The sequence below is a fragment of the Natator depressus genome, chromosome 16 (genome assembly GCF_965152275.1).
Source record: "Natator depressus isolate rNatDep1 chromosome 16, rNatDep2.hap1, whole genome shotgun sequence".
NCBI lineage: Eukaryota > Metazoa > Chordata > Testudines > Cheloniidae > Natator > Natator depressus.
Genome location: NC_134249.1, coordinates 15,478,938 through 15,501,605, shown reverse-complemented (window position 1 = coordinate 15,501,605; position 22,668 = coordinate 15,478,938). Strand labels below are relative to the sequence as shown.

The 22,668-nt window shown below is 49.8% G+C and overlaps 1 protein-coding gene across 2 annotated transcripts in view; it reads right to left on the bottom strand.

Moving 5' to 3' along the window:
• The window catches only part of ASS1 (argininosuccinate synthase 1), a 79,386-nt gene that overhangs the window by 6,592 nt on the left and 50,126 nt on the right, over positions 1-22,668 (bottom strand). For both annotated transcript variants that reach the window (XM_074974200.1, XM_074974199.1), the window contains exons 13-14: positions 12,779-12,910; positions 1,505-1,661 (exon numbers count right to left, since the gene is read on the bottom strand). In XM_074974200.1, the coding sequence (XP_074830301.1) occupies positions 1,505-1,661; positions 12,779-12,910 (289 nt within the window). The remainder of the gene's footprint in view (positions 1-1,504; positions 1,662-12,778; positions 12,911-22,668) is intronic.

Genomic DNA, 22,668 nt, shown 5'->3' with positions numbered 1-22,668 from the left:
CCCAACTCGGATGGCATCCTAGGGGGCCCTGGGGCCCCATATATGCCACCCAAATGCCTTGTTTTAAATCCCCAATCCCGTCCCCCCTCCCTCTGCCACACAGCCTGGATCCCCAGCTATCCTCGAGGCAGCCCTGGGTGGCAGGAATTGGGCAAGAGCTTCCCAGCTGAGCTCTCAGGGAGCTGCAGGCCTTGGCGCAGTGCTTTTGTTTGCTCATGGCATGGCCAACAAGGCCGTGCAATGAGTGTCGCCCTCCCGGGAACAGTGGATGGGGCTGGGGAAATGGGGGACACAAAGGAAAGGCCCCTCCAGCTTCGCTCCTGGCCTCTGCACTCCATGGGGCTATGCCAGGCTGGCTGACTAAAGGGATTTGTAATGCAGGCACCTGACTCAGGCAGGTCTGTTACCAAAGCTAAGAGCTCCCCATCTGCCACTGGTTTCTAACATGCCCGTTGCCACAGTATCCAACTGTCAAGAATACCCCATCCTACCCCTGTGTGCCCCCTCAGAGACTGGCATCAATAGCGCCCCTGGGGCCCTGCGTCCCCGGAGAGACTGGCATCAATATCGCCCGTGCCCCGCCCTGTTTCTCCTCAGAGCCTGGCATCAATATTGCCCAGGCCCCACCCTGTTTCTCCTCAGAGCCTGGCATCAATATTGCCCAGGCCCCGCCCTGTGTCTCCTCAGAGCCTGGCATCAATATTGCCCAGGCCCCGCCCTGTGTCTCCTCAGAGCCTGGCATCAATATTGCCCAGGCCCCGCCCTGTGTCTCCTCAGAGACAGGCATTAATATTACCCCCTGCCCACCTGTGACCCACTGAAGCCGAGTGGGTGCATGGTCCATTGGAGAGCTCAGCACAGTGTCTACAGGAACACACTGGCTCGGTCATTAGTGAGGGAGCAGCCACCCGGGGGGCATGGTGCCAGCCTGCAGATCCAGGCGGCATCCTGGAAAGGACACCTCAATGGCCGAGGCATCAGGTGCTGATCGGCTCTGGGTAACGGAGGGAATTGCCTATGGGGGTATGAGCCTGCTTTGGGTAACACGGTGCCCTGGAGGCACCAAGACTGCACTGGGAGGCTCCAGGCACAGATTGTCACCCCGACCCATCCAAACAGCAAGCCTGGACATCAGTTAGAGCAGGGCATGAAGACAGGAGCCCCATCACCAATCCTGTGTGGCTGCAGCTAGTGTGCGTTTCCCCATCCTTCTTTCCCCTGCCCGGCACCCACAGCCCCACTGGCTGCTGTTATCTCAGAGACGGGCCCGTTACAACACCAGGACCCACTATCCCTACACCCTGGGAGCTCAGAATCTGGGTCTCAAGTCTGTAGCTAGGACCCAGCTCCACCATCACTAACATCCAGGCCTGCCAAGAGCCAGCAGGACAGGAAAGGACGGAGGAGAGACCCCCCCACACACCTTGGCAGAGCTGCGTCCCCTGGAGCCCCAGCTCCTTCTGATACATGCACTGCGGGCGAGGTTCACCAGCTGGCCGCTTACCTCACAAGCTCCTCATTGTACAGGGACCGTGGGGACTCTCTGCCCAGGATGTAGACCTGGCCCTTGAAGGCAGACACACACACCTTCCCTTCCACCATCTCCTGGGATTTGCTGATGCAATGGCGGACGTAGTCGCACTCCGGGCTGTACCAGAAACCTGTGGAAAGAGGGAGAATGGAGAACCGGGGCCAGTCAGTGCTGCAGCCAGCACTCACCTTCCTTCCTCGGTGTCTCAGAAGAAAAATGCAGAGAGCTAGTTTGAGTGGCAATGCCAAGACTCTCCGGACACCAGCCTATGGGGCTCCGACACTGTAAATCCGGGTAGGAGAACTCTATGCTAGTCACTCCTTCTGTGGAGGAAACGCAGTCTAGTAGCTAGAACAGGGGATTGGGAGCTGGGACTCCTGGGTTCTACTTTAGGGGGTGCCACTGACTCACTGAGTCCAGGAGCACGTCGCTTCACCGCTCTGTGCCTCAGTTTCCCCCCTCTGCACAATGAGACTCATAAAATCTATGCCATAAAGGGGGCTATGAAGATTCCTTATTAACGCCTCTAAAATGCATCAGGGTCCTTGTCTGGAAGGTGCCTGGCAGGGTAAAGTATCCTTATTAAATGCACCCATAAAGGAGCAACGGGGGAGGGTCACCTGGCGAGAGACAGACAGACAGACAGACAGACAGACACTCTTCTTGCAGCAGATGGTAAATGCTTTCCCGTGACCAACCCAAAGCACCAGAGTTCCCTTGCAGCCGCCAGGCACACCATTCCCCCCAGACAGGGAGGAGCCGCTATTTGTCAGCTAGGTTTACTGGGACCCAGCAGATAGGACAGGTCGGGCAGGGAATCGAAACGGGGAGGGTTGTGGGAAGCCAGGCGAGTTCCTTGGAGTGGGGAGAGAAGGGAGGGGTGGGTGATTTGGGAGGGCTGTGGTGGGTTGGGGGGGCATGGGGGATGGTGGATTGGGGAGCAATGCTTCAAAGGGTTAATCCGAGAAGGGGCACGATACGTCTCTGTGCATAGACAGGAGCCCACAGCCATTTCCAGTGGTAACTCTGCCCTCCCCTCGTCCCCCTCCACGGATGGCTGATCACCCCCACGTAGAACAACCTTTCTGCTCTGGAACAGATACCCCTCGACAATGGACAGGTGGAGAGGTGACTTCAAAGCCTGCCCCACCAAGCCTGGCCAGCTCCCATCCCCTTTATCTCTGAGCCCAGCAGGGATCCTGGCAGACCAGACATCTCCAGTAAGATAACACAGGCAGGGCCTGACCTCAGGGGCTTTATCAGGCAGGAGGATCCGGGCCCATATGTCCTGTGCCCGCTCTCAGGTAGGCTCAGCTCCCCCGGCCCTTTCTAGAGTAACAGCTGCCTGTCACTCGCAGGGCGCAGGCATCTCTCCTTTCCTCTGCTGTCCGTGGAGCGATGCTAAAGGCACATCTGTCTGAGACTTGATTGTCAAAGGCACTCTAGCCCCTCTCCGGGGGACTCGCATCATTCTCTGCAGTCCCTTGAAAGCTGCCAGGGGAGTTTTATTCTTTCCTCTTAGCAGATTTCCCAGGAATGAATTGAAATGGGCTAGGCCGGGGTGTTGTGTTCTCTCTCTCCACACTGTTCACATTGCGTGGCTGAAAACTCAGGCGCCCTCCTGTTCTCTGTCTTATCTGCTGTAGCGTGAACTCCTCCGTCCTGTCTGGTCAGCCTCCCTCAATCCTGAGCCAGAGGGATGCCTCCAGGACTAAGGAGGAGATCCAGTCTCCGGGGCCATTCAGTTATTGGCCTCTCTTGGGGCTGCCCTGTCGGCTTTGGACATGACTCCGCTATAAATTGGGCTCAGACCTACCAAACTCATTTTCCAGGAGCCACCAGCCAGCTGTCAAACGGGAATGCTTTTGGCCGCAACTGACTTGGGCCGGATTTGAACAGGCAACCTGGAGATGAAAGTCTAGGCAGGTCTCTTTACTACCAGTCATGATGGCCACCAGCTCCTAGGGCGGTATCATCAGTCAGCTCTATTTTCATGCAGGAGTCCTGGGTTTGATTGCTGGACCCAGGCTTTTGCTCCCAGAGACTGTGAAAATATGCAGGCTTTTGGGGGCAAAGAAGAGGGTACATAGCACACAGGGCCACGTAGGAGCTCAGAAGGACATCCCATCAAAGCCTACTTGACTGGAGGGAAGGTCGGTCACCACGTCCTTTGGCCTTGACTCCAATTCACAGAGAACTGAAATGAAACATTTCCAGCTCCTCACTAGAAGATTTTCTGTCAAGGATTAGATACAGGGCTGGGATGCCAGGCAACTGGTTACAGGAGCTTCCGGTACTGAACCCTGGTATGCGGGGTGAAGCTTTGGATGAGTCCATCACTTCTCAGCTTGCTAAAGAAAACAGTTTTCCCTCTTTCAGTCTCATCTCCAAGGCTGCAGCTCAGGGCAGCATCCAGCAAACTGCAAGACTTTAAGCCTAGGTCTGAACCAAGCCTTGATTTTTGGGTGGCTCGTGATCACAACCTGGCAACCAGTAGAGTGGCCTTTGTGAACATGTGGCCAGTTCAGGAAGAGGAGACAGCAGCAGGAAGAAACCACCACTAGGAGTCTCCTCATGCCCTGCCCCACCGCTTGTCAGGGGCATTCTGAAGGGCACCGTGCAATAAGGTGACCTGGGAATGAGACGCTGTGGCATGCTTTACCGGACATGGCACAGAACGGAAACGCATGGTAAGGACAGGTTGTAGCCGGCCTGGCTTGGGAGCGGCGAGTGGCACAGTATGATATGGGGAGGGTTAGTGCCATGTGGCTTAGCATGGCGGGGTTTGGTACAGCATGGCATTGCGGGGGTTGGCATGGGGCAGCTTGGCATGGCACAGTGTGACCCAGCAGCATTGGGTGCTGCATGGCTTGGCATGGCATGGCGAGGTCTGGATGGAATCCAAATACTGCAGAGAAGAGAGCACTCCGGTCCGGCTGCTACTCCACAGGCCAACTCTCGATGGAGAATGAACACGTGCTCCTGCTCTGTCTCCTCTCCCAGGTGCTGGGCTGCTCTGTGGCTGGCTGGCAAGTGGGCACGGGGGCTCCCCAAATGGAGATGGTGCCCACAACTCAGAGCCTGGCACCTGTGTGCCTCTCTGCTCTCCTCTCTCCTACCGATGGCGAGAGCCTCAGGTCCTGCCTGCCTGCCATTCCTGTGCGCTGTCCTGTCACTAAGTGAGCTAATTAGCCCATTAAGCCCCCTGAGACCTAGAATAAAGACAGGGAGATGGGGAGAGAGATAGTGGGAGAAAGAAAGGTTCTATTTAAGCATCTTCAGTGATCCAGAAGTTTTATCTCTTTAATCTTTCTCTGTGCTACCACACAGGTGCCCTCTCAGCTTTCTTTTCCCAGCTGGTCTTTGGGGACTCAGGGTGGAAGCCATTCAGGAAACAAAAAGTATTTCCCCCCCTCCTTCTTGGCCTCAGAATTAGGTTGGATCAATGCAGCCAGAGCAGTGGCCACTCTGTAAACTCCATGAGTCAGGGTACCGTCCATCCCACCTGCACCGAGACTCCACGGACACCGCTCAGATGTTTGTCTCCTGGCAGTATTTTTCAGATTTCTGAGATATGGATTTAAGAAAGGGCTGGGAGATGGAGATATTCCTCTTGATCTGTTATTGGCCAGTCATCACAAGGGTGGAGTGCGTGTCTCTGGGACAGGCTGATGTTAATACATCTCCATTAGTTATCCTGCAGTGGGGACATGCATGCTCTGATATGGCTATTCCCCCTTCTCCTGCCTGCTGTCTGACATGCTTAGTCTCAAGGAGCAGGAATCCCAAATTTTGCTGGATTTGCAGCGTTGCCGTGGCCCAGTGATATAGCTTGGTCTCACGGCTTGCTAACTGAATGACCGTCCGTACTGCACCAGCACCCCTTGCGGCACCCCAGTGATGAGCATTCCAGGAACAGCTTTGTTCCTCCACCCAGTTTCCTTGTGCGACAGTATTTTGGTCTACAAATACATGGACAGACCTGCAGCCACCCCTCTGGGGTAAGACTCTGACAGATCTCACAAGCTAAGCAGGGCTGAGTACTTGGATGAAATGGAGACATCCCAAGTGCTGTAGGAGTTGGTACTGATAATCTGATAGGTGGCTCTCTTCTCTCTGGGTCAGTCCGGAACCAATACCCACACTACTGGGCTTCTGAAGATACCATCTTTGGATGAGCTGTGAAAGCAAGGTTCTGACCATGTCTTGTTGGTAATGATGCCATACACCCTTCCTAAGAGAGAATACAAATCTTGATGCTTGGGCAAAGTCTTTCCAACTTGGATAGTTACATTCTGCCTTCCTAAGTTCCCCTTGCAGTTTCAATGAAGTGCAGGGTTCTTCGTCATTTCTTGTCTTAGATGGTTCAGCAGTGTTGCTGTGAGCCATTAACCAGCTGAAAGGGGCCACTGCACGGATACCAAGCAGCACAATAAGGCTGGAAGTGAGGCTGCAAGAAAATAAACTTTTTCTTTTGACAAATACAGTTAAAGCTCCTGAAATGTAAGGACAGTTTAGGGTGTTTGTTCTTCCATGGCAATGGAGAAAAACATTAAATCCAAGACACATTAAAATAATAACCAGCTACTTAAATACTGAATCTGACATCTCCAGGTGTAAGGTACTCCCCCACCTCCCTCTCCCCTCCCCCCCACCCCCTACTGCAAACAAATTCCCTAGTGGAAGTGATCCGTCTTAATAGCCTTCTCACTTTGTAACTGCACTCCAGCTCTAATCATTTCAATCTGATGGCGCAAACAAGGTCTGTGGGAGACAATGGCATTTAAACACCTGGCCGTACCTGGCAGGGAGCGGGGAGCTGAAAGCTGGTGAAGTCTGTTGCAAAGTCACCTTCCCACAATGGAATCAATCGGGGCGAGGGGGGGGGAAGAGATAAACACTAATTCTCTTAAATTCAGAGCCTAGTTACAATAATTAGGTGTTAAAGAAAGACGGGAGAGCATGAAAGCCAGGCCTCCAGCGCCCTCCCTCAGCTGGGGGGGACCTCAGATGTGCAATACGGTAATGCTGCTTTCATGCCCTTTATTCCAGGCTGAATTATTTATCCTTTTCATGCTCTGCTAGTCTAGGTTTAGCCTCCCCGACTGTGCCCTGGCTGGTCTGAGTTCACATAGGCCTGATTTAACGCAGACCAAAAATGGGCTCTAAAGCGGGGGTTCTCAACTTTTTTCTTTCGGAGGCCCCCGCAGCATGTTATAAACACTCCACGGCCAACCTGTGCCACAAGAGCTGGTTTTCTGCATAGAAAAGCCAGGGCCGGCGTTAGGGGGTAGCAAGCAGGGCAGTTGCCTGGGGCCCCACACCACAGGGGCCCCCCACAAAGCTACATTGCTCAGCCTTCAGCGTCAGCCCCGGGTGGCAGGGCTCAGGACCCCTGGCTTCAGCCCCATGCGGTGGGGCTTCAACTTTCTGCCCTGGGCTCCAGAGAGTCTAATGCTGGCCCTGCTTGGAGGCCCCCCTGAAACCTGCTCGAGGCCCCCTAGGGAGCCCTGGACTCCTGGTTGAGCACTACTGCTCTAAAAGCCCTGTCCACACTATGGCGAGCAGCATATGCCTTTAAAAGGGTTTCTAGCAAACTCGTCCTGATCTAGTGGACAAGAGGTTCTATCCCTACTCTGCAAGAGATCAGTGCTATAATGCGGTGGTGCACATCCCCCAGGGGAGCCTGTGTATACACATATCACCGTGCTCCACCAGGGATGTTGTGAAGTGCTTGGGGGACCAGAGAAAAGGCTGTAACAAAACCTCGGGGAGAAACCCCCCGCCAAATTTTGAGGAAGATCGAAACTGGATCCAAACTTTGTGGCTCACCTCTGTTTCAGCAGCATGGTCTAGGGGCTAGAATACAGAGGTAGCTGTCAGGAAAACTGGGATTTATTCCTGACCACCATTGGGAGACCTTGGGCAAGACTAAGTTGCACGGGTTAACATTTTCAGCAGTGCCAATCATTCTGAATGCTCCAGTTTTTAAGTGCCCAACTTTAGAGCGGATTTTCAGACATGCTGAGCCCCCACAACTCCCAGTGAAATCCATGGCAGGCCAGGGGGCTCAGCGCCTTAAACCAGGCTGTGGGGTTTAGACTTAGGAACCCAGAGTTAGAAGCCCCTTTTGAAAATCTGACCTTTAACTTCTCTGTGGCTCCGTTTTGCTACTGGTCCAATATGGTTCACACAGGTCTGTACCCCTGTAAAGTGCTTAGAGCACTCCAGAAGCATTCTCATCATTCGTACACAAACCTCTGTGCTGTTTATCAGTTAAGGATGTCCATAAGCAGCCACACAACTATTAAAAATAAAACAAAACCAAAATCTAGGAAGACAGCTAATTCTGAGCACCCAATGCAACAACCATTCCCCAACAACAGACAGACTTTAGCCAAGCCACACGGCCACACCTGGGCAGAGAAAGGCCGTTCCATTTCACAGAGGGATTCCATATTTCAGAATTTGGGTTTGTTACAACTCAGAACAAAACCCCTCAGATTTCAAAGTTGCCCATGAAATGGAATGGAGCCCCAGGTCAGGGCTGTCTACCTGGCAGGCTGCCTCAGAACTGCAGGCCAAGGAAGCCCCGGCTGCCAGGAAACTGGGTGGGCAAGCTGACAGGGAGGCAGGCTCCATTGGAACATCATCGAAACGGATCTGTTTTCAAACGTTTCAATTTCAACCCATTGGCAAATGCCAAACAAAAAAGGTTTTGGGACTTTTTCCAGCCAGCTCTACGTTTTACACATGTGCAACCACCATCAAAATGCAACTTGCAAATAACCTTAACTCTGCCCCGGAGCGCCACCAACCGAAAATCTTCCCTGATTTGTTCCTTCCATGCCATGAAGGATTCGCTATAACTTTATTCACACCATTCAGACTTTCCACAATCATGCTTTCAACATTGTTGCTCTGGCCCCTCTGCTAGCATAAATCTAAAATACCACTATTGGTTTCTAGCACATTTAGCTAGCATGGTTCTTGGAAAAAAGAGTTTGAACAGATCCTCAGCTGGTGTAAACTGGGGTAGGATCAATGGACTCTTACTGATTGACACCAGCGGAGGGTCAGATCCCTCCCCATCTGTGGTAAGGAAAACCATGACTAGACCCTTGCCTGGTTGACGCTAGCACATATGGAAAGGTAACTAATAAACCCACCAGTGTTCATGTCAAAATCTCTCCATGCCGGAGCAGGTTGCTGCCTCCGGATAAAGCAGCTTGGTGAATATCTCAACCGTTATGGAAAGGTTACTAGCTAAAAAGGTAATTATTCGTTTCAATTTTCTTTTCTAACAGCTGGGTTGGAGAAAGCCTGGCTGTCTGATGCACAGTAAGGAAAGTTCATTTCTGCAGAAAAGCCAACAGGTTCTACACTGACAAGAACCATAGCATTTTATTTTCTGGCCTGACAGCATGTCAGATGAACTACACAAAAGCCCCTTCCACTTACGGGGTGGGGGGGAACCACCACCCCAGAATTCTCCAAGCAGCTTTTTAATCCCATGGCTTCCAAATAATTAGGGTTGTTAGAAATAAACAACTCTCTCGCCCTTTTCTTTTTTCAAACATAAGGAAAGTGAAATCAAAATAACCAGGGAGAGATGCTGCAGCAGAAAGAAAATTAAAAGAATGGCAGTGGGGAAGATTTCAAGAGTTTCTTTCCTTCTGAAGGGTACAGGGAGATCCAGTGACACACTGCACCCTCTCATGCCAACGCAGAGTAGTTGTTGCTACTCTCTACTGTCTGCTTAGTTCCCTCCTCCCCATGTAAAACATCTTTGCTGTGGGTGAAATTCACACCGCAGAGGGCCAGCAGCATGAGGCCGATGAACCACTAAAGCCTTCAAAATAGGGGTTAAGCAGCCTGTAGGCCTCTGCCCAGGGGTGAATTTCACCCCGTGATTGTATGCATTTCTGGAGATGAGGAAACAGACTGGATATCTCAAGGAAGAGGAGGGAGGACAGAGGAACGGGACAAGAACACAGGAACACAAGGCAGGCTTGGGCATCTCTCTGTGGATAGTGGACAGAGGGAAACCAGCCTTGCCAAGTCTTGCTTTCTTAAAGCCCCAGCTCCTGGAGACATCTTATTTCATGGGAATCTCACGATTATAGAGAAAAGTTTGGAACGTGACCTATAGGCTCAGAAACTAGACGACAAATAAAAAGCACCCAATGTGTATTATATATATAAAAAAATATCCAATGATTTTTGGGGGCCTGACTCCTGGTTTGAATGTTGGGGTTGGCCACCTGGGAAAGAGAGAGTCAAAGTCCCCCTCTGAGGATGGGCTTAGAAACAAAAAATGGCCCAGGGCTGCTGCAGGGTCTTTCACAGTCCCACTAATGCACTATTCTTGAGCGCTACATAACAAGATGGGCCAAGCTCATAGCTACTGTAAAAGTAGTGGTTTGTGCATGGTGTTTTGACTGTGCCCTCTAGTGGTTATGTTAGGTATAGTACTACTTAGCAAAGGAACTGCCAGGTGGGCTTTGCTACCTGAATCCTTAGCTGGAGGTTGGATGTGCCAGGAAAGTACAAAATGAAGCACAGTGGATCATGAACAGCAAGCCTACAGGCAACTGTCTTTTTTTTTTAATTAATACAATATATCCACAGGTGTGCAACATATAGTCCCCCAGCTGGGGCTTTGCAAAAGGGTACATGTCCCAGCTGCCAGCTTACCGTAGCCAAATGTGGATTTTTCAAGCGTGGGGAAAAAACCCAAATCAACATCATAGAATCATAGAATCATAGAATAACAGAGTTGGAAGGGACCTCTGGAGGCCATCTAGTCCAACCCCCTGCCCAGAGCAGGACCAATCCCAACTAAATCATCCCAGCCAGGGCTTTGTCAAGCCTGACCTTAAAAGCTTCTAAGGAAGGGGATTCCACCACCTCCCTAGGTAACGCATTCCAGTTTCACAAGATTTAAAAATCAAAACTTGGGCTCCTTAATTTAGTCCTAGCAACTGGCTCTGAGTTTATCCACAGAATAAGCAGAGCATCAGTGGCAACGCCCCCTTGGCCACTCCAGTCTCCTCTAAAGCGACCATCTCCACTGTATGAGAGGCATGCTCCAAGGGTATGACTGAATGGGCCATTGGCCTCATCAGCTCCAGCCCAGGTTGGTAATGACTGAAGCTTGCTACCGTCTGATGTCTGTTCCACTTGGGGCCCACTCTGGTGGTGTGTGTGAGTCTGCTAGGAACTGAACTGAGACCCATCAAGCTCATTTCATGTAGGGTGCAGAGCAGACATCAGATGGTATCAAGCTTCGGTCATTACCGACCTGGGCTGGAGCTGAACCAGTGAGCTAGAAGTGAGGGGCTTCATGTCCTATTCCCCCCACTCCTGCTGCCCCTTTCAGTGTTCTGATCAACGGCACCACACACATAAACCGCAGTGAACAGCACGACTGGCTGCATGACCGATCGGCTGAGTTAGCTCAGATTTTGAAATCCCTCTCTCCCCAACAAGCAGCTGTTCAGAGCTGCCTAAAAGCCAGAAACTTTGTCTCCTCTTTTGCTGTGTTGCTTCTACCAAACCAAATCCTAGATCACGTAAAAATGCACAGTGCCCCATTGTGGGCTACACGCTGCATAGCACATTCCTGCAATCAGGAAGAAGCACACGCAAAATGCTGAAGGGTTGGGAGAAGGTTATGACATGCACATTTTCCTTTTTAAAATCTGCTCGTGCAGAAACGCTGCAAAATTCAGTTCTGGAATGCGAACACCCTAGAGTTTGGGGGTTGTTTGGGACTGGAGCTGCTTTCGCGCTGGGCCCAATTCCAGCAGACACCCCTGCAAAACATGAACCACAAACCGCGGGAACACCTTCACACAAGCACATCACACTTAACCATGGAAGGTTTGCTGGATCAGCTCATTGGTCCCACAAGGCCTGGATCCTGCCTCCAGCAGTGGTCAACACCCGATGCTTTAGAGGAAGGCACAAAACTCCCATAATGCACCCGGTCAATTGCACAGTGATGAACATGGTGAGGCAGAGGGCAACTGGTGAAGCTCTTCATGACGCCTGCAGTGAGATCAGTGTACACCCCGGGGTATTAGATCTGATTCCCCTTATTATCCTAGCTAGTATGTGGACAAATGGTCATGAAATTAACCAACTCTTTTAAACACTCAGCCACTTGCTGGCCTCCTGCAGCCGTGATTAATCTAGAGCATCACCCTTGTGGTCACTGAGAAGCCAGAAGAACTAGAGATGACCTGAGCTGCAAGATTCAGTGCTGGGTTCGAGCTTCCCTAAAATTTGGGGGGGTTCAGATCTGCAGTTTTCCTTAATATGCATGCATTACTCCGTGCTATCCTGGTGGTATTCGTGGGTGGCAGATGCTGTGGTCATAAGACTACAAAACCATTCCCACCATATCAACCACCCTAGAGTTCAATGGAGTCACTCCAGATTCACACCAGTGGATCTGAGGATTGAGCCTGGTCTCCTGGCCTTATAACAGGCTGGACCAAAAACTCCCAGTCTGAAAACTGCCACACAGGCAGAGGCATCAAGCCAAGGCACATCCTCAGCTGACTCTGGGTGCAACTGTGGCTGGAGAACATTCCTCTCGGGGTGCCATGTTACCGCAATGATATCGGCCAATTGGAGGAAGTTCAGAGAGGAGCAACTGAAGTGATCAAGTGGCTGGAGGGACCAATTTAAGAGGGACTATTACAAGGGCTACTCTGGATAGCTCGGCTGCACAATGACTAAAGAGGCACCCTGTGTGGGGCGGAGAGGGAGGAGGGGACAGTCTCTAGCTATCTGCCGTGTGTGTTAGCACCAAGGAGGAATTATTTGGGGTGGGTCAAACCGTGGAACTGGAGCGAGGCTGGAAAACAGAGATGTCTTCCTAACTGTGAGCGCTACTGGAAGCCGGCACAGTCTCCCACGGGCAGTTGTGGCCACCCCACAGGTTGGACCCTTTAAAGTTAAACTGGACAGAATGCTGTGCCCTAGGGACCAATCCTAGGCAGGGAGATGGAGTGGGTGACAGAACAGGTCTTTTTCCCCATCTCTACAAGGGGCCTCAAATCCAGACCTAAAATTTCCCAGCTTGGGCCCATCTCTGTTAAAGCCAGAGCCATGTAACAAACACGCAGGGCCGGCTGCCTTTAGTAGTAATGGGGTTTTCACCATTATGGGGGGAGGGGTGCGGGGGGGGAATATGGTATTGTGGGAGGTAGGTCGGGGGAGGGGGGTGGTACATACCATTGTACACCAATTCTGAGAATTTCAAGGCGAGCCCCTGCTTGATTTTCCGCACCTCCCGGTCCATGGTGAAGGCCTCAATATCTAAATGAGCATGGTACAGGATGGTCCCTGCTGGGGTCTCGTAGATACCTAGCCATTTTTCCAGGCAGGGGGAAAAAAAAAAAGAGAGAGAGAGAGAAAAACGAATGAGACCAAAACTGTCAGCAAATGACAAAAAATAATGACTTGGCTGACAGAAGGAGCCGTGCTTGAGCCCATTCAGTCCCAGCTTGCTGTAAAATGCATCTGTCATTATATTCATGCTGGGGCCGAGACAGTCCACTCCGCGCCTTGTGGAGAAAATGTCTAGATTCCCCTCTTTGAAGAGGCACTCTGACGAGGCGAAATGACAGGGTTTAGGAGCCGATCCCCCTGCCGATGCATGCCCACCGGTCTGTGGCTGAAAACCTGTAATTAAATGAGCGACGCGGGGCACAGGCACGGGGAGACGGGGGCCAGAAATACCCTCCGCTCCCCTCCAGTGGCAAAAAAAAAAAACAACACAATGAGAACCACATGTCAGCTGTGAAGAAATGAGGCTACCTGGGGTACCGGAGTGCAACCTCATTTGGGGCTGTCGACCCCCCCGCTCCTCTCCCTCCTCTTCCCCTCCCCACCCCAATTCTGAATCGTGGCAGAGCTTCGGAAAACAGCCACCACAAGAGAAGTTTAATTATTTTGATGACTGAGCGCTGTGGGGCCGAGCCGGTTGGGCTTCTCTGGAGGCAGAGGCAGAAAAGCCAGCTTCCTTTGTTCCAGCCTCTCTCGGCTTGGTTTACATAGATTTATTTTTGGTTAATTTTGAACCATACCACTATCCTCCTTCACCTCCACATCGCGCATACACCATGCCTGCGGATGAAGCATGCATCCATCGCCATGTGCCAGACACAGCAGGTAGGCACCCAGACATATTCCACAGGTACACACGCCTGCATGGTCAAGTGACACACACACACACACACACGCCTCTTAATGTTTCAGGTGGCTCAAGTGGGATGGGCGATGCGACATGGGGCCGCAGCGCCACTCAGATTTGGCCCATCCACCCCTCCATTGACAGAGACGGGGTGTGGGGGAGGATGAGCCAAGTTCTCCGTGGTGCTGTGACCCCATGCACCAGGTCACACCACCATTCCGTTTCAGGGCCTGCTCCAACAGTGGGCCCAGGTCAAAATGCCCCTTTTGCAGGACAGGGGCTCGGAGCGTCAAAGCGGGAGAGTCCCACAAAACCCAGGACTGTTGGGAAGTATATGCATGCACGCACACACAATCAGCAGGTCACACGCAGCACGCATGTTCATGAAGTACACACACACACACACACACACACACACACACACACACACACACACACACACACAAAATGCGTGCCCAATAAATATGCAGAATGCACACAAAGTAGGCTCAGCTACAGAACACATCCATACAGTATGCATACCCTCAAAACACATATACACACACACCCCCATATCCCAGGACTGTACACATACTCACAAAGAATACCACCTGCCGTCTCTCCTCTCCGTCCCCATATTTCTAATACACAAGTGAAAACAGCTGCCTTGCACACACACATTGTTTAACATTTTTGATCCTGGCAACACAGCTAAAATACTGCTGCACAACCAGCAGGAGGAGCTCACACATTGTGTTTTGTTGTATCACACTACAAAAATAGATGCCTTAAAAAAAAAAGACAGCAGTAACAGTGTCAAACCGTTGTGGCTCCAAAATATACTTGAACGTACAATACATCTCAAGGAGTGCCTCGGACTAATGCTGCGAACTAGAGAAGTATTTAAAATCAAGTGGGCATGCTGCAGGCTTTAACAGCTTTGCAGGTCAATCCAATACCACACAGGGCTGCTTTCAGTTTCAGTAAAGAAAAATGTGGCAAAGTATTCATCTAACTGGAAAATTCAGCACAAAATAATGGGAGAATCTAACTCCCTGCAAAAAGGGCACAGAAACATGAAATGAACCAAAGAAGGAAAATGCCTTTGTCCAAGTTCGGGTACCTGAGAATGTTTGCGGCTCAGTAGATCCACGAGGGCTAAGGGGTCAAGGAACAATTTTAGACACAACGGATTTATCATGCCAGACTGGATCATTGGTCCAGAACATCCCATCAGGGACTGTCTTCTTGTTCTGATTTTTGCACAGTGCCCAGCACAATGGGGCCCTGGTCCAGGAGTGCTCCTAGGTGCTCCAGTAACACATAATTAATAATCATAATAATATCGGGGTTCCAGCAGCGGATAATACTCGAGGCTTCAGAGTTAGGAGCAACCACCTCCATCATGTGCCTGACTGATGGGAGAGGGGAGGAGAGGTGATTCCTTTCTGACCCCTGTGGAGATCACGTACACTCTGCCTACTTGGTAGGGCCCAGGTGACCAGGACAACTCGCAATTGAGGAGTCTGCTACAGCCTTGGGTAAGAGAGATGGGTCTTTTAGCTCAGACAGTAGCAGCTCATGCATTAAGAGCCAAAGATCCCTGGCTCAAGCGCCCTGCTGCCAGCCCAGCCAGGGTGTGGGCATTACCATCAGGTAAGGCCTTGACACCTGAGCGGGGATTGCCCTTACCCTTGCTCACAGAGCAACCAGGCATTGAATTATCCAGCCCTGCCTATTAAAGGGAAAAAGAGAGGAAGAAATCCCACTGACCACCGAAAAGCCACAGCTAAAACATACTTCTATCAACGGGACCAGACTGGAGCCGGAGTCACGCTCAATGGCAAGAGGAGGTGTCATTCAGTTACACCTCTCTGCAGGTGACCCAACCAGGGGGAATAGGTAGCTGCCTTCAGGCAAGTCAAGTGGAACTCTCACTGACTCAGTTTCTCCACCTGTACTACTCCTCTCCTCTCATGATTAGTCTGTCTTGCCTATTTAGATGATGACAAGACTGCCTCTGAACTGAATTGCTCACTAGACAAGCGTACAGTACCTAGAACAATAAGAATGGCCATACTGGGTCAGGCCAAAGGTCCATCTAGCCCAGTGTCCTGTCTTCAGACAGTGGCCAATGCCAGGTGCCCCACAGGGAATGAACAGAGCAGGTAATCATCAAGTGATCCATCCCCTGTAGCCCATTCAGCTTCTGGCAGACAGAGGCGAGGGACACCATCCCTGCCCATCCTGGCTAATAGCCATTGATGGACCTATCCTCCGTGAATTTATCCAGTTCGTCTTTGAACCCTGTTATAGACTTGGCCTTCACAACATCCCCTGGCAAGGAGTTGGCGTAAGGCACATAATAAAATAATGCCCTGGGGGCACTTCCTGGTACATTAGACCCTCTGGAGCGGGGGACATATTGGGCTCAGACAGACTGCGGCAGCAAAGCAACTGAAAAGCAGCACGTAACGCCAATAATGCAATCAATATTCCTGCACCTTCCCTTAGAAGGTGTTAAAGTTAATTTGGACTGATCAAAAGCTTGTTTTTTGTGCCTCTTTCCCTCCCCCACCCACATTTCCTCTCCGCTCGCGGCAGGGGACGCAGAGCAGACGAACGCTGTCTGTCTGTTTCTTTATTATTTTTATTTGATTTGTGACAGAAACCTGATGCTAAAAGACTGCGGTTCCGGGCGCCTTTGACAGTCGGCGTATGAACCACTACGCAGGAGGGGAGAGAAGTGACAGCCGAGCTCCCAGCATTGCAATGGAGGAGACAAGAGACACCTTCAAAGTGACACTCTCAGCGTCTCCAAGTGTCTATTTCCATCTCCCCGTGTTTACAGGGAAAAGACAGAGGTATCAGCGCTGCAGCCTGGCGGCGCTTCAATCACACCATAATTACTGCTAAGAAAGGGGATGCGGGGGGAGGGAAAGTGGACGGGAAGAAGGGGAGAGGAATGGAGACAGCTACTGCTTAAAATTTTCTGATTTGTAACCTCTACTGCCAGTTTTCCGTGAACTGAACTGTTTAGCCGTATTGACTGTGATCTGTCAATTTCAACAGGGATCAATATGCGGACATTCTGCGCCGGCTCCTGCCAAACAGGGTCGAAAAGGGAAAATGAGGGGAACACAGGATTGAAAGTGAGAACACCCCCACCCCAGCCCCCTGCGTGATGCACAAGCTCACCCGGACGGCAGACCTGGAGGGCCCCGGAGGTTTGACAGTAAGCGCTTTAGGGCAGGGAATGCCATTTACTAAGAGTCTGTACAGTGCCTGGCACAACAGGGCCCGGCGCCTAGCTCATAGCAAGGAGGATACCACGGTTGGGGTACGACAAGGGAGAGGACTGAACGGCTACACTCCAGGATCCTGCTGGCCAAGCACTTCCCAAGGGGCCAAGCAACTAAGTTCATCCCTGACTGTGCAACCCCTTCAGATTTCTTGGGCATCACGTTCCGGGGTGGGGGACAGTCCACGCCTGGCTCTATTCCCAAAGCACCATCATCAGCCGGGGGCAAAGGACCCTGTCGTGCGGGTAGCAGACTCCGGCAATGCCAGGCTGCCCCGGTAGACGAAGACGCCTTCAGGTACAGCTACGCTGCGGCTGGAGGGACAATTCCCAGCCTAGGTTGATGGACTCACAATAGCTTGGACCGCAGGGGCGGCTCGGGGTGCAAATGGTGGGAAGGGCTAGCTTCCCTGCACACGGACCTAGGTGCTTGGACAGGCCTGTATCCAGGCAAGGAGGAAACAAAGCACCCGGCTCTTTTGGCAGAGCCAGAAGCCCAACTGTCCCCTCCCTTCCCGCTTCCTCCCCACCGATTTCATTTACTTCCCTAATTAGCCCCCCTTCAGAGTTAAAAAGATAATTTGATAATGAGGCCATGAAAAGCCGCATGAGGCAGGAAAACGACTCCCATTTGCAGCCTGCCCTCTCAAGCCGTGGCGGTGCCTAGCTGGCTCAGCCCCATTGTCACCGGCAGGCGGGAGCTGGGCTGCAAGTGTGGCTGCCCGGAGCACTCTGAATTAGCCACTGGCCTCCCACGAAAACACAGACAACCAAACCTGGATAACAGGGCTTACAAGGCTGGTACCAAGCTTCCCTGCTCGCCCTGGTAGTCCTTAACGAATTTCAGTGAGAGGCTTTGTAAAAATCAATACAATTGAATTTTTCCCTTCCCACCTCCCCCCGCTTTGCTCGTCATGGGTGGACATTAGAATTCCCACGGCCATGTCCCCCCATTCCATCTCCCCTTAATGTAAGGGGTGACTATGCAGCGCTGATGGGGGAAGGCAGCAAGTCTTCTGGTTAAGGCACTGGCCTGCAACCGGTCTGTGGGATGAATTCCACAATGCAGCCCTCACTGGCCTCGTCTTTAATACAGCCATGGAGACTATGGCACACAACACAGTTCTCCATCTGAGCTCGACTTGCCCCAGTCCCCGCAGCAAGGCCCTGGATCCACATGCCCATGTGGAGCCCCAGTGAAGTTATGGGGTCCAGCCACATCCCTCTTTGCTGAACCAAGGTCTAAACCAGTAGCGAGCTAGCCCGGCTCCACTTGCATCAGGAAGGAGAAATGACTATTGGGACTTGTAGCTCCCATGGGCCAGTTCATAGAATATCAGGGTTGGAAGGGACCTCAGGAGATCATCTAGCCCAACCCCCTGCTCAAAGCAGGACCAATCCCCAATTTTACCCCAGATCCCTAAATGGCCCCCTCAAGGATTTAACTCACAACCCTGGGTTTAGCAGGCCAATGCTCAAACCACTGAGCTATCCCTCCCCACAATAGATAGCTATCCCTCCCCCCAATAGAATTGCCCCTACATATTAAAAGAGGAGGGCAGTCGCTTCCCGCAGAAAGCAAAGTGCAGCCCTGAGGTGAAAGCCTAGCCCCACTGAAACCAATGGGAGTTTTGCCATGGGCTCCGTGGAGCCAGGATTTCACTCCCGGGGCAGATAGGAAGCTGCCAGCATTGCTCTCGCTAGGGCACAAGTTGCGTTCCCTGGTTTCTGATTAAAATACTTTTTCAGAGTGGCTCAAATGCTTGTTCCCTTCTCTCTGGTTCCTTCCCCCACCATTATCAATCACCAAGACACTGGAGTCTAAAGAGAAACTCTCTTTCAGTCACCCACAGCCTTCTGTCCCCCGGGCCCTCATTAATGGTACAGATCTAGGGGCCCTGGTATCACAATCTGGCACTCTTGGAGGGTCTGTGTCACAAAGCCTGGACCACGACTTCTCTGCACAGAAGCCCAGAAAAGTTTAATCAAGGAGCTGTCAAAGAACCAGCTTGGTAAAGCCTGTTCTGCATTCTCCTGATCATACCAGAGATCTGCGTGGCTTGAAGGGCCCTAAGCTTAATTATAGAATAGGCACCACTCTGGCCTAGGCTCACAGATTCCTGGCACCTACTTCCTCCAAAACTCATCCCACTTCTTCTGTGCTGACTTGTATAAAACGAATCCCATTTGTTGTCCCTTCCCTAACCCCTGTGTCTGTCTGTCCTTAGGCCAGGAGCTCTTTGGAACTGGGACCATTCCTTCTTGAAAGCTTGGAAAGCATCTACCCCATCACAAGCGCTACAATAACCAACCAACAATGAACTGTTTTCTAATTAGTAATAAAAGCAGCGTGGAAAAGAACAGGGGAAAATGGCAATTCAAATTTTTCCCCCCCATCAAAACTTGAAATTGACGTTTCAAAATTCCCAACCAGCTCTGGAGAGTTTGTCACATGAATGGGAGAGGGGGAATTCATCAAACAGCTTTTCCTGTTTTTTTCCCCATCAAAATTTCAACCAGCTTCACTAATTCTCTCCCGGCCATTGTCCTAGAGGAGTATTCCTGAGATGAGGCCCAGAGGCTGCGTCCCAAGATCTCCGATGCCTGGTCTACACACCATTTTTGTAGTCATTCGACTGTTTCAGTTAGTGGTGTGATTGTCTAATAAAAAAGAGATACACAGTGCAATCCATAGAGTTTCTTAATTATATCACTATAAAGGTTTTTTTTTTACTGGTAATGCTTATTCCCCAGCCCTTCTGGGAATAGCTATACCAATAAAACTGCATCCAAAAGGGGTGGGTCGTACCGGGAGCTGAATGAATATTTGGAGAAAAAAAATCAAAATGTTTCATTTAGGGCTGTCGATTAATCACAATTAACTCATGTGATTAACTCAAAAAAAATTAACTGTGATTAAAAAAATCAATTGCGATTAATTGCACTGATTAACAATAGAATACCAATTGAAATTTATTAAATATTTTGGATGTTTTTCTACATTTTCAAATATATTGATTTCAATTACAACACAGAATACAAAGTGTACACTGCTCACTTTATCTTATTTTTATTCCAAATATTTGCACTGTAAAAATGATAAACAAAAGAAATAGCATTTTTCAGTTCACCTCATACAAGTACTGTAGAGCAATCTCTTTATCGTGAAAGTGCAACTTACAAATGCAGATTTTTTTTTTGTTACATAATTGCACTCAGGAACAAAACAATGTACAATTTTAGAGCCTACAAGTCCACTCAGTCCTACTTCTTGTTCGGCCAATCGCTCAGACAAACAAGTTTGTTTACATTTACGGGAGATATTGCTGATTGCTTCTTATTCACAATGTCACCTGAAAGTGAGAACAGGCGTTCACATGGGATTTTTGTAGCCAGTGTTGCAAGGTATTTATGTGCCAGATATGCTAAACATTCATACGCCCCTTCATGCTTAAGCCACCATTTCAGAGGACACCATTCCATGCTGATGATGCACGTTAAAAAAATAATGCGTTAATTAAATTTGCGACTGAACTCCTTGGGGGAGAATTGTACGTCCTCTGTCCTGTTTTACCCGCATTCTGTCCTATACTTCCTGTTCTAGCAGTCTCGGATACGACCCAGCACATGTTTGTTTTAAGAACACTTTCACTGCAGATTTGACAAAACGCAAAGAAGGTACCAATGTGAGATTTCTAAGGATAGATACAGCACTCGACCCAGTGTTTAAGAATCTGAAGTGCCTTCCAAAATCTGAGAGGGACGAGGTGTGAAGAATGCTTTGAGATGTCTTAAAAGTGCAACACTCCGATGTGGAAACTACAGAACCAGAACCACCAGAAAAAGAAAATCAACCTTCTGCTGGTGGCATCTGACTCAGATGATTAAAATGATCATGCGTCGGTCCGCAGTGCTTTGGATCGTTATTGAGCAGAACCGTCATCAGCATGGACACATGTCTTCTGGAATGGTGGTTGAAGCATGAAGGGACATGTGAATCTTTAACCCATCTGGCACGTAAATATCTTGCAATGCCGGCTACAACAGTGCCATGCAAAAACCTGTTCTCACTTTCAAGTGACATTGTAAACAAGACGTGGGCAGCATTATCTCCTGCAAATTGTAACCAAACTTGTTTGTCTGAGCGATTGGCTGAAGTAGGACTGAGTGGACTTGTAGGTTCTAAAGTTTTACATTGTTTTGTTTTTGAATGCAGTTATTTTTTGTACATAATTCTACATTTGTAAATTCAACTTTCATGATAAAGCGATTGCACAACAGTACTTGTATTAGGTTGTAATAAAAATAAATATAAAAATGAGCACTGTACACTTGGCATTCTGTGTTCTAATTGAAATCAATATATTTGAAAATGTAGAAAACATCCAAAAATATTTAAATAAATGGTATTCCATTATTGTTTAATCTCACAATGAATCACATTTCATTTTTTTAATCGCGCGATTAACCGCAATTCATTTTTTTAATTGCTTGACAGCCCTAGTTTCATTCAAACCAAAACAACTTTTTCCCCTGATTTTTACCCCTAAAAACAAAAACACAAAAAAACCTTGTTACATTTCCAAACTTAAAAAAAGACAACAAAAGTTTTCGGCCAAGACCATTTGCCAAATTCAGCCCAAGTTCATGAATCATTTAGGCTGACCCGAAAATGCATTTTCCAGCAAATAAAGTATTCATCCAAAATTTTTTGCCTTGCTCTAGTTGTACGACTTTCTCTACACTGGTATATAGTTAAAACAGTACCGTTTATGCATGTAGACCTAGCCCAAGAGAATTCCTCTGGCACACTCCACTGTGATCGCTATCATACGGGCTGTGAAGTTTAACAAACGTAAACATATTTTTTATGTAAGACCTTTCATACCATTGCTGATACCAAGAGATGAGCATGTGGTCTAGGTTTATGTGGTGCTGCCTCAGCTCAGGGGGGCTGGACTTGATGACCTCGAGGTCCCTTTTCTACGTACAATCAGTCCCTCACCTCCCCATCCAGCAATTACCTCTCTCATGTATCCCGGCCCTAAAACATGGTCTATTCACAAATCCTGTATGACTTTGCCTATACTGGTGTAGTTAAAGCTGTACGAACCGCCTAGTGGGGATGCAGTTATACCAGAATAAAGGAGCCGAGATGGGTAGAGCTTATTCCTGAATAGGAAGGGGAATAAGCTTACAGGGGTAAGGCACCTTTATACCATGTTAGGTGTTACTGGTATAACTATATTGGGGGAAAAAATGCATATCCCTAGCTGATGAGATTATACCAGTACAAAAACTATGTATAAACCAGGCCTAATTTAGCAAAACTAGGCATAAACTTAAGCCTGGTCTACACTACAGAGTTAGGCTGATGTAAGGCAGCTTATGTCGACCTAACTCTGTAAGCGTCTACACTAAAATGTTGCTCCCACTGATGTAACTCACCCACGACACGGACTTACTAACTCCACCTCCGCGAGAGGCGTAGTGCTTAAGTTGATGTAGTTAGGTTGATGCAGTGTCAGAGCAAACACTGTGCTGCTTACATTGACTGTGGCTGCCTTTCAGTAGCTATCCCACAGTGCCCCACACTCACAATACCATCAATAGAAGCGCTCCTGGTGAGGACACGCACTGCCGACATAA